This window comes from Sprattus sprattus, assembly GCF_963457725.1.
Source record: "Sprattus sprattus genome assembly, chromosome: 11".
Lineage (NCBI taxonomy): Eukaryota > Metazoa > Chordata > Actinopteri > Clupeiformes > Clupeidae > Sprattus > Sprattus sprattus.
In genome coordinates this window covers 1,553,593-1,569,303 of record NC_137909.1, presented here as the reverse complement: position 1 = coordinate 1,569,303, position 15,711 = coordinate 1,553,593, and the positions used below count along the sequence as shown (strand labels likewise).

Here is a 15,711-nt window from a genome sequence, read left to right as displayed (position 1 = left end):
GGAGAGTAGCCAGACTCTCGTCACTCCAGTTATGGACTGTCCATGCAACAGGTCTGACCTGTTTCAGCTTTTGCCTATATGAGGGGAGGAGAAGAATGGAGGAGTGGTCAGCCTTTCCAAAAGCAGGATGGTGGAGTGGTTTGTAACTGTCCCGAAATGCTGTATGCTGGTTGAGGGTCTGGTCTCCATGTGTGAAGAAGTCTATGTGCTGATGGTATTTAGGCAGGACTTTCTCCATATTGGCTCCGTTGAAATCTCCAACAACAATGAAGGCTGCCCCCAGGTGCACATTCTCCAGACCATTTATAATGCCATACAGTTCATCCAAAGCAGCAGCCTTATCTGCTTGTGGGGGGAGGGGGGATTGATTTTTACAGTTAGCAGCTCATGGGCCGGAGAGCAGTGACATGCTAGTACTGCCATATTCGTAGCCCTTAGAAAGTTAACCATAACACAGACCCCTCCGCCCCTGTGCTTGCCTGAATCAGCTGTTCTGTCCTGGTGGTATATGCTGAATCCCGATCTTCGGGACGAGCCACGTCTCGACGAATGCCAATACACAGCAGTTCCTGATGTCCCGTTGGAATTTGATACGTGCATAAAGTTCATCCATTTTGCTGTCGATGGACTGAAAGTTAGTAAGTAGGATGGTTGGCAAAGCAGGTTTGAAATACCGTTTCCTAGTTTGGACGAGGACTCCAGCACATTGGCCACGTTTCTTCTTCCTCAGTTTTGTAGGTAAACAAATGGCCCACTGCAGTCCGAACTCATACTCTGGAAAGTTGGATTAAACTTTGTAAAATAGTCCTTTCCAAGTGACGATCTAATATCCAGAAGTGTCTGCTGGTCGTACTGAATGAGTGACACTGCAACATGGACGAAAAAAAACTTCTAACAATAACAAAACAAACAAAAAGCTAGGTAGTAGCAACGGAGATCTCATCATTGCGGCCATACTGCAGGCGCAACCACGTGAGATTATTTACAACTAATGCAATTGTACTGTGAGTTTCCTGGGCCCCTAAACCAGTGCCGGTTTAAATAGAAACACTCAGTAAAAATGTTATTATTCTAAGTAATTTATCGGTTATAGGTCCGGGTCAGGATAGGATGACGCCTATTAGTGACCTTGGACATAGTGCATATCCTGGATGTCTAGTGGGAAATACACGGGTGTTTATCTGTCCTTCACATGACCATATGCTATCAAAATTAATTTGAGGATGGTACAAAGACTAGTTACCTATAAAACCATACCTCAAAAAGTGAACCATAGTTCAGTTTGATCCAGACCGAGACCACCTCTTTTGGTTGGCCAAATTTTGACTTTGGTCCGGACTGTGGTCCAAGGCACCTTTCACACGTGCTATTGTGGTTCAAACCAAACTTCAAAGTCCAAAGATCCGGACAAGTTGGGGGGAAAGCACCTTAAGACTATCAGCAGTTGCATGCTGAATTCTGTGCCACTCTGCTTACCTGTGGGGGAAGAGCATTGAGTTGGTCTCTGGCCGCAGGTCTGTGTTCTGGGTGGAATCAGAAATCAGCCTCTCGTCTTCAGTGCCGTTAATGCTCTCTGGCGTCAGAGGTGACTGGAGGTCATGTGTGGCTGATTCCTTTAACAACAACAAACAAGAAAACCATCCATATTACATATTCAACGGTTGGTAAGTCATCTGTACAGACATAGACATTCACTGCATTTAAACGTCTTCACGTAAGAGGTTACATTGGCACCTCTTCCTGTCCACGCTGTTGGTAATGGGTGCTCCCTAGTAGGGAGTTTGGGAGGGAGTTTTCATTTCATGCATTTCTTCAGTTTATCAGCTCTTAAGAGCCTTCAGATGATCATTTGGTTTAACCCTCTGTGATTGAACTGAACTGAACAGAAGTGGATCCAGAGTCTGGTCGGAGGTACCCATTCAGACTTGCACCTTAAGTCAGGGAATTGTCTTGTCTAGGAATTCCCCTTCCCTTCACTGCATTTCATTTGCTCAGTTAGTCTGGCGAACTACTAAATGGAGGTCACTGATTGGACACTCCTTTAACCAATCAGACCAACGATACTATACAACGATCGGTAATAAAGCAAACACATCTTTTTTCTGTATGAATTGTTCCAGGGCAAGTTTCTGTTCTATTTTTTTATGAAAAAAAAACTTGCCTTTGAAAGCATCCAAGACAGCCGCGAGAGCAGTATCGAAGTTTTGCTGTGCTTCCCTCTTTGCCGTCGCTTTTGTTACGTAGTCGTGGATAGTTTAAATCTGCCAATGGCGCGCCAGGTAGCCAATAGCCAGTTTGTGATTGGCTCCAAGGATCCTTACAATGCTGAACTAAGTTTGTATAGCCGCCTCGCCAGACTGAATCTGAAGGTAAAATCAAATTGGCCGGAAGAAGAGGGGCTGGACTTCCCATACTAGGAATTGTCTGCTTGCATCATGTTAATACCAGCAGGAAAAAGACCGGGGCAATTGAATTAAAAAAGAATGGGCCTGAAGTAGGGGTTTAAATCTCTCATGACAAAAACAATTCGATTCGTATCTCGATACATTGGCACGATACGATACAAGAAAAGATGCATGTTGATAAAAAACAATTCAGTACGAAACGATTCGATGCGATGTGATGCGATTCGATGCAGTTCAATTATTGAAAACACTAAGTTGTGAGGAAACAATGGACCTCATTCTCGAACAGTATCTTGAGTGTCATATTAAATATCTTCATACCAACCTCAGAAAAGATCTCCACTGGATTCATGAACACCTGGATATGTGTTCTAAATTGAACGCGCTTTCTCATGCACCTGAACTTGCATACAGAAACCCCGCCGCCAGCTCTTTATAAGGGCATGCTACACAGGTAACGCGAAAGCAACTTCAGAGACTGATCAAAATCATTTCAAAGCAAGCACCGTTAAACCCAGCTGCGTTTCCGTTGTCCGAAAAAAAAAAAAAATCCCCCAAACACAATCGGAATTTCAGAATAACCCTAATATTTAGAGCTATAAAGCAACATGCACTGCTGTTATTAAACAACACGTATGCTGCATTTTAAATAAAGCGCCAACCGTCGGTTATAAACAAGGAGCGATCTGAGTAAGAAGGATCTAACATGGCCAAGCAGACTAGCCTTAAAAGCTTTTTTCAGAGGACAAACGCAACTGATGAGGGTGAACCGTCTGATTAGGGATGAACATGTAATACCTGAAGCCATAGATGTTCGCCCAGCTCCACCAGAGAAAAGCTCTAAGTGTCGGGCTGTTGAAGGTAACGATAAAATGTTCTGTTCGCACTGTGAAAAGGCATGACGACGCAGCGGTTTGACCTGAAATATTTTTTTCTAGCGGAACCTCTGAAACTCAGACCTAATTTCACCAGGCAGAGGTGGAGGTACTGTTGCAGAATGTAGTGTCCATTCTGTTCCACTATGACTATATCCACACGATTGAGTTTAGTGCTTATTCATTTATTCACTGCCATTTGCAGTGTTAAAAAAAGTGCTTGTATTTATGTTAGGACATCACAATGACTCGGCAGTGGTGGAATGTAACAAAGTATTTCTACTTCGTTACTGTACTTATGTATATTTTTACGTATCTGTACTTTACATAAGTAAAAATAATAGTGCATACTTTTTACTTTTACTCCGCTACATTTTGCAGCTATTATCTATACTTTTACTCCGCTACATTTCTACAATATGTGTCGTTACTCATTACATTTTATGAACACAGTTTCGCCAAAAAAAGAAAAAAAGATTGCGTTAATGTTTTGGAAGTTTAAACCAATCAGGCGTAAGCTCCAATGATAGCAGAATGTGCGTTTGGTAGCAGCACTAGTTAGTCTTGCATGTTATACTAAACATTCAACAGACAGCCTGACCAACTGCCTATTCAACATGGATCTAGAGTCAGCCTCAACTGAGCCCTGAATGAGCCACACTGCCCTATTTAAAAGATATGTTTGAGTTCAATGGGCCCAAGAATGATTCGTGTAGGTTTTGATGCGTTTCCTGTCTCCCTCAAAAAAAGGAGTTGCTAGCCTTCAAGAATTCGAAATTTAAAGTAGCATATCTAGGTAAGCAGAGTTCTTGCTATGCTAAGTTAATGTCCCTGACTTTTGATTATTAATTCGGTTACTGACATGATATTATACTGTTATCAAGCGAAATGCATGGTGACATACAGCAATAGCATCAAAATAGCATGCTTGTATTTTTGTGAAAGTGTGAAAAGTATTACAGAGGGTAAGCACAATAAGTACACCAACCTTTCCTATAAACAAATGTTGGGTAGTGACTTCTGTAGTATTACCAGTAGCTATATCTGCATTCTTTATCAAAATGGCACAGCCCTAGAGATTGACAACCCATTGCGTGAGTACTTTTACTTTTAAAGTAAATTTAAAAGTAAGTACTTTTTACTTAAGTAGGATAGTCGTGGTAGTACTTTCACTTTTATTTTCCTGGGTACTTGTATTTTTACTTAAGTACTAAACTTCAGTACTTCTTCCACCACTGTGGCTTGGTCTCAGAATCATGACTTTTAAATGTTAAACATAATTGATAATGATACAAATATTCTCCTATTTATTATTTTATAATTATTTGAATCCGAGGATGTCTGTAGAAACACGCAATCAACAACTATGTATCTTGCTTGGCTGAGGTAGCTAGCATAGCATTGGCCACTGAAAATGAATAACGTAGCTAGCATAGCATTGGCCATTCAAATGAATGAGAGTTGTAATCTGTCATTCTCTCCAGGTCTTGGCGTTAATACTGAGAATACAGCCTGATTGGTTTATGCTATGCGGGCTTTAGCCAATGACAGGCTGTCATTGTTCTGACTGAGATCAAATGCAACAGGCCAGCAAGTGTTTTGTGTTTAAAAAAACGGAGGGACAAACGCTTGTAAACCGATTCATAACTTTTAAGACCAGTTCACGAAATTTTAAAACCGATACGGGACTTCCCCCATCGATGTAGTCGTATCTTACACCCTAAAAATGGATATCGATACGTATCGGTTATTTTTTACACTCCTAACATGAAGCTTATGGCACCAAATCATTATTTGTTAATAATTTATTCTGACAAAATTAAGCTTTCAATAAAACACATTTAAAACTATTTCTACATCTAAACATTTGTTCTCTTTAATTCTAACACAAAAGGGCTTTGCCAAGTCCGGTTGCCTAGTAACGGTAAACAACTCAAATAGAGGCAAGTGATTTAAAGTTACCAGCAAGACTCACCAGAGTAAATGGTTTGGTTGAAGGTAATGCTTTAATTATAGCCTCACATTAGTCTGTCTAGGGTCGAAAAAGCTTGAAGGAAATCAATGAAAACACAAATAACGATTCAGATGTTGAAAATGTTTTCTCTGTTGAACGAACTGTAGCGTGCAGTGTTACTGCAGCACTTCTGTATTTTGATGCTCAAAGCATACAGTGGGGAAAGTAAGTATTTGAACCCCTGCCGATTTCGCAAGTTTGGCCACTTGCAAAGAAATGTGTGATCTATAATTGTAATGGTAGGTGTATTTTAACAGTGAGAAACAGAATATCCAGAAAACTACATTTTATAACATTTATGACTTTATTTGCATTTGATGCAGAAAATAAGTATTTGAACCCCTAGCAAAACATGACTTAGTACTTGGTGGAATAACCCTTGTTGGCAAGCACAGACGTCAGACGTTTCTTGTAGTTGTTCACCAGGTTTACCCACATCTCAGGAGGGATTTTGGTCCACTCCTCTTTGCAGATCCTCTCAAAATCCTTAAGGTTGCATTTTCAATGAGAGGGAATGAGGTTCAAGCCCAATATTCCACGTTACATGGCCCCATCCATAGTCCCCTCGATGCGGTGGAGTCGGCGTGTACCCTTGGCAGAGAAACAGCCCCAAAGCATAATGTTTCCACCGCCATGCTTGACGTTGGGGATGGTGTTCTTGGGGTCATATTCAGCATTCTTCCCCCTCCAAACGCAGCAAGTCGAGTTGACGCCAAAGAGCTTGATTTTGGTCTCATCTGACCACATCCTATCTCCCAATCTTCCTTAGAATCATTCAAGTGTTCATTGGCAAACTTTATACGCCCCTTTACATGTGCTTCCTTGAGCAGGGGGACCTTGTTCTGCAGTACTTCAAACCATTACGGCGTAGTGTGTTGCCAATGATTTCCTTGGTCCCCCTCCCCCTGTGTAGTTCTGGGGTTATTCTGCACCTTTCGGATGATCACCAATACCGCACGAGGGGATATCTTGCATGGAGCCCCAGACCTAGAGCGATTGACAGTTGTTTTGTGTTGCTTCCATTAACAAATAATCGCACCAATAGTTGTATGCTTCTCACCAAGCTGCTTGCCAATGGTTTTGTAGCCCATTCCAGCCTTGTGCAGGTCTACAATCTTATCTCTGATGCCCTAGGACAGCTCTTTGGTCTTGCCCATGGTGGTGAGGTTGAAGGTGTGAAGTATGATACTTTGGACAGGTTTCTTTTATACATCTAATGAGGACTAATCTGTGTGCTTCTTGGGCACATAACTGGTCATTGGGAGCCAGAATTCTTGCTGTTTGCTTGGGGGTTCAAATACTTATTTTCTGCATCAAATAAAAATAAAGACATAAATGTTATAAAATTCAGTTTTCTGGATTGTTTTGTTGATATTCTATTTCTCACTGTTAAAATACACCTACCATTACAATTATAGATCCCACATTTCTTTGCAAGTGGACAAACTTGCGAAATCGGCAGGGGTTCAAATACATTTTTTCGCCACTGTAAGTTGAAACATATAAACCTATTAGCAGCAGTTCATGCATGTCTGTCCCATCCAAACAGGGGTGAATGTACCACTAGGGGCCTATGAAGTGTCTGTTTATGATGTGATTAATGTTTTCATGGGACTACGATGAATCTATGGTGTTGAGGTTTTGCCTGGGGAGGGGCGAAGCCTTAATCGGATCTTGGCTTAGACTAACCTAGTGAATACTCCTGTGAGGTTGAAGGAAGTAGAGCTCTGTAAGCAGGATTTGTAGATATAGCCTGGTAGAGCTAGTTGCCCATCGAGGCCAGTTTGTTTGTTTGTTTGTTGGTTGGTTTGCTTTTTGGACAGGATTTTGTTTGATTTGAGAAAAAGGGGAAAAAATGCACTGCTGGCACTACTAACCTCTGGTCTGTATGTCTCTTTGTTCTGCACAACACTCGGCCATCTTTATGCCTAAAATGGAGGTCTGTTATAATATAGTATAACAGTGGTGTTTTCACACGAAATCCGTCAGAACACTTAGGTCTTTTAATCAGCGCTTCCACCCAGTTCCACGCGCGTTCATAGGCCTAAATGAAAGAGATCTGAAATACTTTATAATATTGATATTATATTATATTATTATTATTATATTATTGACATTAAAAAAGCAGACTCTCCGACAATAGCATCGTAACATCCTTATCCATCCTCTTCACAATCAGCTTTTGTGTTCTTAAGTAAAATATGAATATAAATAAGTATCTGAACATCAGATCTGTTCATTACTAAAATCCTTTACCAAAGAGTTTTTTTTCCAGTTATATACAGGACAAGATATAACATTCCTTGTGCCATTGGTTGGGGACTTCCCACAGTTGTCAAACCTTTCACCCAGTGGTCAAACCAAAATACCTAGACTGTGAATTATCTATTATTGCATCAGGGTGGACCAACACTATCACACTGCTACTAAAATATACTTAATAACAGCAACAACAAAGACATACCTTCAGAGTTGTCAAGTGAGCACCTTGTTTGTGTTTCATTGATTTAGTCCTAGGCTACCTCTTTCAGCAGCCTTGGACAACTTCCTAACAGGTCCTTTAAGTATATATCCTTGGAAACCACGATTAAACAGAAGCAATGGGGTTGATTTAGCTACAAAGACTCTAACCCAGGGGTCTCAAACTCAAATTACCCAAGGGGGCGATAAGCGTCCAGTCTGGTCATTGGGGGGGATTTTTGTTGGCTTGCCTATCACAACACTGTAGATACCACTTTAGAGTTGGCAAATCTACCATATGTGATGAGTGGTAAAATGGTTAGTGTTGTTGAATAACAAGTAGCAAGAGGCTGACCTGAGTTTCAATTCCGGGGCAATGCAAGATGCTCTTTGGATAAAGGTGTTTGTTAAAGTTGCTCTTTAGGATCACTTTGTCCCATTGATAGCACATAACTTACAGCAGTAATAGTGGGATAATGTCTTCATCGACCACTACATCTATATTTTTTCCTTCATACATGCACATCTCAAAGAAAATGCTGTACTGCACCACTTTTTTATGTTGTTAACAAGGCTGCAAACAAACAAAACAAAGCAGAAATCTGAATAAAGTTTCAGCAAAAAGATGGACCATTTTATTTTATAAAATGAATGTATTATTCCACGGACCGACTTCAATGACAGACCAACATGCTCTATTGCGTCACACAGTTTCTCAAATACATCCTTGGCTGTGGTACGGCCTTACATTGTTTTTTACAAAGTCACTTCAAACTGGTTGTTAACACAGCGGGGAAAAAATCGCGAGCTAAGCATTATCATTTATGTCAGTACTCTCGCCCAGAGCCACAAAATACGCACTGAATCTTTTGCCTTTGACACGCAGGTTTATTTTCTGATAATGGCCGCTGGACTGTACATAATCCTGTTTATTATTTGGTTACTTGTCAAAACATTACAAGACATTCCTCCAAAATACCTATTTAGAATGATTTTGTTGCCATTTTGTGACTTCCGCTAAGAAATAGTTCTTCGTGCAGATAGATCTTTAAAATTCCAGGGGCCTGATTTACTAACAGGATTGCGCCCATTTCTGGCGTAAAATAGCGGTCGTAAACATAAAACGGCATTTACTAAGGGGGCGCATTTGAGTAGAGTCGCATATTAACACTTTGGGGGTGTGAACGTGGGAGGGCACGGAAACGTGGGTGGAACGTGGGCGTAAAGCGCAATTTAATGGGAGGAGAGAAGGTAAGTGCCCCTAATGATGTATTGCGTGGTATTTACTAAAACTGCCTAGCTGGCGCACGTCTCTAATTTGCGGGATAATTCTCTGCCTCATAAAAGCACGTCTTAACCAGGAAGCGCATTTCCACTGAGTCTGAATACGTTGATATGGCAGCAGTTATAAGAGCAAGGCGAAGACATAGACAGAGACAGCGCACACAAATATTTTTTTCAACTTGTATAAGAATTTTTCAGTTAAGCGAACCACAAATCATTAGACGGTACAGGTTAACCTTTCAGAACGCAGGTTTTATTTTTACAAACCTACCGCAGTGGGTGAGTTTTTTTTCTGGGTGCCTCACGAATGTTCTACAGAATGTTCTATACGGGAAACATTCTACAGTTATTGTTAAGGCTGCAAGGAAATTATTATACAGAGTTTGCCTGATCTGATCTGCTATCTTGTCGTTTTTATTAGTAGTATATTCGTTAAAAATATTGTACAAACCCCTAGACTAATCAACAAGTGGTACACTCTCAACCGTGTGACGTCATTGTAACGACGTAGCTTTTAGGGATGAAAACGTCGTGACCAGTAAGTCAGTCACACATCGCCTCCTTGCCCAGAAAGAGTCGATGATTTTCCTCACTTGGATTGAGCAACGGGTAAGTGACCAAATAATTAATTTCTTTATGATATCCAGAAAACATCAGTGTTGTAAATTAGGCTATAACAATCGATGTCAAACCGTTTGTAGATGAATAGAGCTATCTAGCTGAATTTGACACGTGTGAGTGCAATGCTAGCTACCTGAGTATGACACGTGTGAAATGCAATGAATATTAGCCTGAATATTAGCTAGCGGAATATGACACGTGTGAAATGCAATGCAATCTTCTGGATGCAAAACAATACAGATGTGAATATAATTAATGTCAAACAGATTGTAGGCAAATAGAGTTAGCTAGATGTGAAATAAATGTGAAAATATAATCCAGAAAGTGAACATCTCATTCCGTCCATTCAACAAGACAAGCTCATCCTATTTAGCACAAATCCACAGCTAATCAGATGAGGCAAACGAGAAGAAAGGTTATTTATTTTTTAAGTGCACAGATGTCACATATCAGTGTATTACTTTGTGAAGCTACTATAATGAATCTCAAATAGAAGGAAGTTTAGTTTAGATTTTGGGAACATGGTAAATGTCAAACATGTGTGATTTTGTTTCTAGGTTGAATTTCTAAATACTGAATTTTGAGGGAAAGTTAGGCTCATTGACAAAAAGTGTACAACTGTGTAAAGTTGGTCACTATTTTCTAGAACAAACTTTTTGATTTAAGAAACCGTTAACCTTTTTCGTAAAAAGAGGCAAATAACATTTATGTGCTCATGTGGGCATGGGCACACAAATGCACAAACACATGAACAATGACCGTTTTTTTATTTATTCTTTTCCAGACACACTCCCTATGGCATAGTCCCAGAATGCCAGCCCACCCTCACCCTGCACCGCCTGGAGGGTCTTGGACAGGAAGGGATGGCACTTCATGGACACTGAGTTTTTCTCCCCTCTCCTCCTCACATCTCCTCACCTTACCTACACCCCTCCTCTCCTCCTCACCTTACCTCCTCCTCTCCTCCTCTCCTCTCCTCCCCACCACTTCAGCATGAAAACATCTAAGGAGCAGTAGGAAGCGGTCCAGTATTTATATTATTCATTCACCCTTCCTCTCCTCTCTCCTCCTCTCCTCTCCTCCTCACCTTACTAACACCCATCCTCTCCTCTCTCCTCCTCACATCTCCTCACCTCTCCTACACCCCTCCTCTCCTCCTCACCTTACTAACACCCATCCTCTCCTCTCTCCTCCTCACCTTACCACTTCAGCATGAAAACACCGACCGTGTTTACACCAGGCTGCTTCATGACACCTGAATCCCCAGTAATAATGACAGGCCTTGGGGTGATGTTTCAGTATTTCTATTATTTATTCACTCCTCCTCTGCTCCTCACCTTACCTACACCCCTCCAGTATTTCTATTATTTATTCACCCCTCCTCTCCTCCTCACCTTACCTACACCATTCCAGTATTTATATTATTTATTCACCCCTCCTCACCTTACCTACACCCCCTCCAGTATTTATATTATTTATTCACCCCTCCTCCCCTTATTCACCCCCAATTGTCCAGGTACAATGTCCCTTGCCTAGAAAAGGCTGAATCAAAGTGGTCACGACTGACCCCCCCCCCCCCCCCCCCATCACCTCATTCCTTCAGCTCCACTCCCTCCTCCATAAGCCTGCCTGGAGGGTCTTGGACAGGAACGGATGGTTTTTCATGGACACCCGAGTGCACAGGTATCACTTATCAGTGTATTTCTAATGTTAAGTTATGCTAAATGACAAAGAGTGTGACAACTGTGTAAAGTAATTAATTATTTCCAAGAGCAAAATAATTGATTTAAAAAATCAGAAACATTTATTGACCCAAGATGTAGGTATGCACACACACACGCACGCACGCACGCACGCACACACACACGAACGCACGGAAGTGGCGGGCAGAGAGTCTGAGTGGAGTGTCCAGAGTTGGCCGTCCACCACATGAGGGCCTTCTGGCAGTGTGGAACTCCTCCAGCAGCTGGTGCACCAGGTTCTCCCTGAACCGGGGGTAAGTCAGATCCTGCCCTGTCAGCTTACGGTGGACAATATAGCTATTGAAAACAGCCACGTCCAGAACATAAAAAAACAGTTTCCAGTACCATTTGATGGTCTTCCTTTGGCACTCAACAAATGTGTTTCGCCGGTCCAGATTGTCGACTGACCCCATTTTTTTATTGTAGGCCAGCACACAGGAGGGCTTGGTGAGATTTCTCCCAGTGGCATAGTCCACTTTCCCCGCGAGCTCCATGGACCCAGAGTGGACAGTGGACAGAACATGGACCTCTCTTGTCCCTCCACTTGGTGGCTAACATGTCGCTGTTGTTATAATGTTCCAGGCCCCCCTTGGACAATTTAGCAGTGAATTTAGGCATACCTTTCCTGTTTGCCCTAACTGTACCACATGCTCCAGTTTTTTGTTTTAATAAATATTGGAAAAGTGTGGGACTGCTGTACCAATTGTCCAGGTATAGTACATGTCCCTTCCCTAGAAAAGGCTGCATCAAAGTTGTCACCACTGACCCCGACATCCCCAAGTCTGTGACAATTGATATGTCAGTGGATTTGCCTGTATAAACAATGATATCCTGGACATATCCTGTCCGGACATCACAAAGCACAAAAAGTTTTACCCCGAAACGGTGGCGCTTTGACGGGATGAACTGTTTGAATGACAGCCTCCCCTTCCATTTCATCATGGATTCGTCTATACATAAATCTTGGCTGGGGTGAAAAGTTTGGTTAAAAGATTTTACAATAGGGGTCAAAACTGATCTTATTTTTCGGAGAGGGTCAGTGGAGGTTTGAAAAATGAAAGCATCTTAGGAGAAGTAAGAAGCTGTCCTGAGAAAATATTGTCCCAAAGAACGGAGTAGCTAGGAGGGTGTTTGTGGTCCAATAATCCCTTATGTTACTTTTCCTGATTAGGCCCATGGCAAAAAAAAAAACAGCCAAAAAAACATATAACTCTGCCACAGTTGTGTCAACCCTGTTGGCTAACTTCCCAGCATTTCTGAATTTAGCCCTCAGCGACTGGGCATAGCCGTTTGTCTCAGCCACCATCAGGGCCATCGTGGAGGATGACATAAACAGCTTGAAACACCCCGCCTCCGTGTTTACACTAGGCTGCCTCATTACACCTGAATCCCCGGTAAAAATGATAGGCCTTGGGGTGATGTTTCCCTGTTTCCAGGTTGTCAAAAACTCACTGTCCAGCCTGTCATCCATCTCCTCCAACTCCAAGGCTGCCAAATTAACTGGCAGCTCCTCGTCCGACGAGCTGTCGGTGTCCGACTCCACATCCTCCACCTCCTCATCTTCTCGATCGTCAGTAAAGATGAGACGAATTTCTTCGTCTGTCAGCTGTCGCCTCCTCCCTTCAAAAGTGTTTGTCTGTCTTTTGCTGTCGCTTTCTCTCTTTGTCTGTCTTTGTCTCTCGTTTTGTCTCTTGTCTGTCTTCAATACATGAATGAGATGCCGATATCTGTCAGTCGCTATGTTTTTCAACCTGTTGCAAGATGTTGATATGTGATAATGCGCAAGTATGATTTGTGGCTGACAAGCAATTGTAATGTGAAAAGGTATCTGCGCAGTTTCTGTGCATCAATGATGAGGCTAAAGTTATGCGTATCCTGAGGGGAATTTTTCTAAGCTAACGTTATTGCACGTGAAGCATTTCTTGTACAGTGTATTCCCGCGGTAATGCTGAATTTCATCTCGAGCTCTTGTTGGCTATGATATTATACTAACTAAACGTTGAAAAATGTATCACAAATTTAATTTACCATTATGTGGGTAATATATGAATTCCCTGCGGGGAATATTTTATCACTTGGTTAGCTTGTTTTGCTGTACCGGAGCTCATGTTTTCCCTATACTTGCCAACGTTGTTATGTATAGTTTGAGCACACAATTACACAATTATTATAACACAAATAGACTTAGTTGGCTGAATGATAGTGACAAAACCATTTTGAGAGGCATAATGGGATAAGGTGGCAGAGTGTACAATGTTGGCTCGCGTTAGCGATCAAGTAGTAGTATATGGCCCACACAGGCTCATTGTTATGCTGCAATTGGAACGCACGTGTCTCTCCATTCAAAGTCACACCCGTGTGACAATACTCTTTTAAGGACAGGCAGAGGCTGTCACACCGGTGTGACAATACGTTCCTAAAGGTTAACCAGCCACCCAATACTTCAATTGCTGAACCAGATCAGAGACGACATCGAACCCTACAACCGGAGATCACATTCCATTCCATCAGTTGTTAAACTCCGGACAACATTGCAAATATTGGCATCGGATCATTTCAAACAGTTAGCATCAGCAGTTGGTATATCTCAGCCTTCACTCAGCCAAATATTCACCCAGGTACACGACGCATTGCTACGGCGCACTGGTCAATACATTTCCCCTCTGCCATAGCTGAAATTAGAGACATCAAACAGGACTTTTTTTGAAATCGCAAACTTTCCGAACGTAATTGGAACCATTGATTGCACCCATGTCCCTTGTAGAAATTATTAATCTCGCCTTGTACACATCTATATTGTTATAATAGACAGTTTATGCATTAATGCCACCAATAGCATATTCTTTATAATCGTGTTCTTTTAAACATCTCGCTGTAGGTGATGGCAGGCAGAACAACAATATAACAGCGCACACATTGAATCAGGTTCAGTGATTGAGCGAACGTGAACCAATATATTTACCTCCTCTTAGCTGAACCTTCATTTTCTCTTCCTAAATAAATACCACGGAAAATACGCAAAAACACTGTGCGTTAATGTGCGACCGCAGATTAAGCTGCGGTCGCAATCTTAGTAAATCAGGCCCTATAGGGCGGATTAAACACAGATTGCCCAGCGCGGATCTGGTTTGATAAATACCACGGAAAATGCGCAAAAACACAGTGCGTTAATGTGCGACCGCAGATTAAGCTGCAGTCGCAATCTTAGTAAATCAGGCCCCAGGTGTTGCATAGCAACACATTACTGGTTGACTTCAATTCAGTTTCCATTTTGTTAAATGACTGGACTACTTGCGGAATCATATGAAAGACGTGAATAAGAAGCACAAAACCCGTTGCCAATGGCAGCGGTAAACGCCCATTAAAATCAACTTTTTGAGGAACTTTCTGCACATTTCTGAGGAGCCGGTGGGCCGGATAAAATCGTTTGTCGGGCCGGGTTTGGCCCGGGGGTCTGAGTTTGAGACCCCTCCTCTGACCCTTTCTCCACTGGTCTTGTGTGTGCTCAGCAAACTCATTCCCTTTCTACAGCTACAAGGTCTGCATACTTCAGCTTCTTTCTTCTAAAGGCTTCCTTATTTGCATCTTCAAAGGGAATCGTCAACTCAATTAAATGGACAATGTCGTCCATATAAATTCATTGGAGGAAGCCTAGTGCAATCCTGTAGCCTCTTCATTACTCAATATTTACTTCCATTGCCATGGTGACAGACAATGGTGCATCCAGCCATGATCATGCACCCCTTTCTTGATGAACGAAGGTATCTGTTAAAATGTTCAAAACTATTATAAATAATAAAATAAAATCAGTGTAGTAATACAAACAAGAAGAACTAGTAGGTCTGTGTCATTCGGGTGCAATCCTGTAGCCTCCTCATTACTCAATATTTACCTCCATTGCCATGGTGACAGACAATGGTCCATCCAGCCATGATCATGCACCCCTTTTTTTGTTGAACAAAGGTATCTGTTAAAATTTTCAAAACTATTAGAAATAATAAAATAAAATCAGTGTAGTAATACAAACAAGTAGAACTAGTAGGTCTGTGTCATTCAGATCATCACTGATCAGACGGTTTACAGAATGACACATTTTGTTTTGCTGAATGAAAATTTTAATCTCGACAGGCAGTTGTTTGGCCTAAACCTCATCACTAACATCTACAGTTTACTAAGACTTTTGACCGAATGACACTTCAGTCTGTGACGTATGGTACCTCACATGGAAATGGTGAAATTGTCTGAAACTTAGTAGCACTCTAACTTGCGTGGTCTTCATAGGTCTTCTGAGTGATGACCAGGGTTGGAAA

The 15,711-nt window shown here is 41.7% G+C and overlaps 1 protein-coding gene across 1 annotated transcript in view; it reads right to left on the bottom strand.

Moving 5' to 3' along the window:
- The window catches only part of homer1 (homer scaffold protein 1), a gene marked incomplete at both ends in the record, with an annotated part of 67,218 nt that overhangs the window by 25,419 nt on the left and 26,088 nt on the right, over positions 1 to 15,711 (bottom strand). The window contains one exon of the mRNA XM_080848211.1: positions 1,477 to 1,613. Coding sequence (XP_080704337.1) covers positions 1,477 to 1,613 — 137 coding nt within the window. The remainder of the gene's footprint in view (positions 1 to 1,476; positions 1,614 to 15,711) is intronic.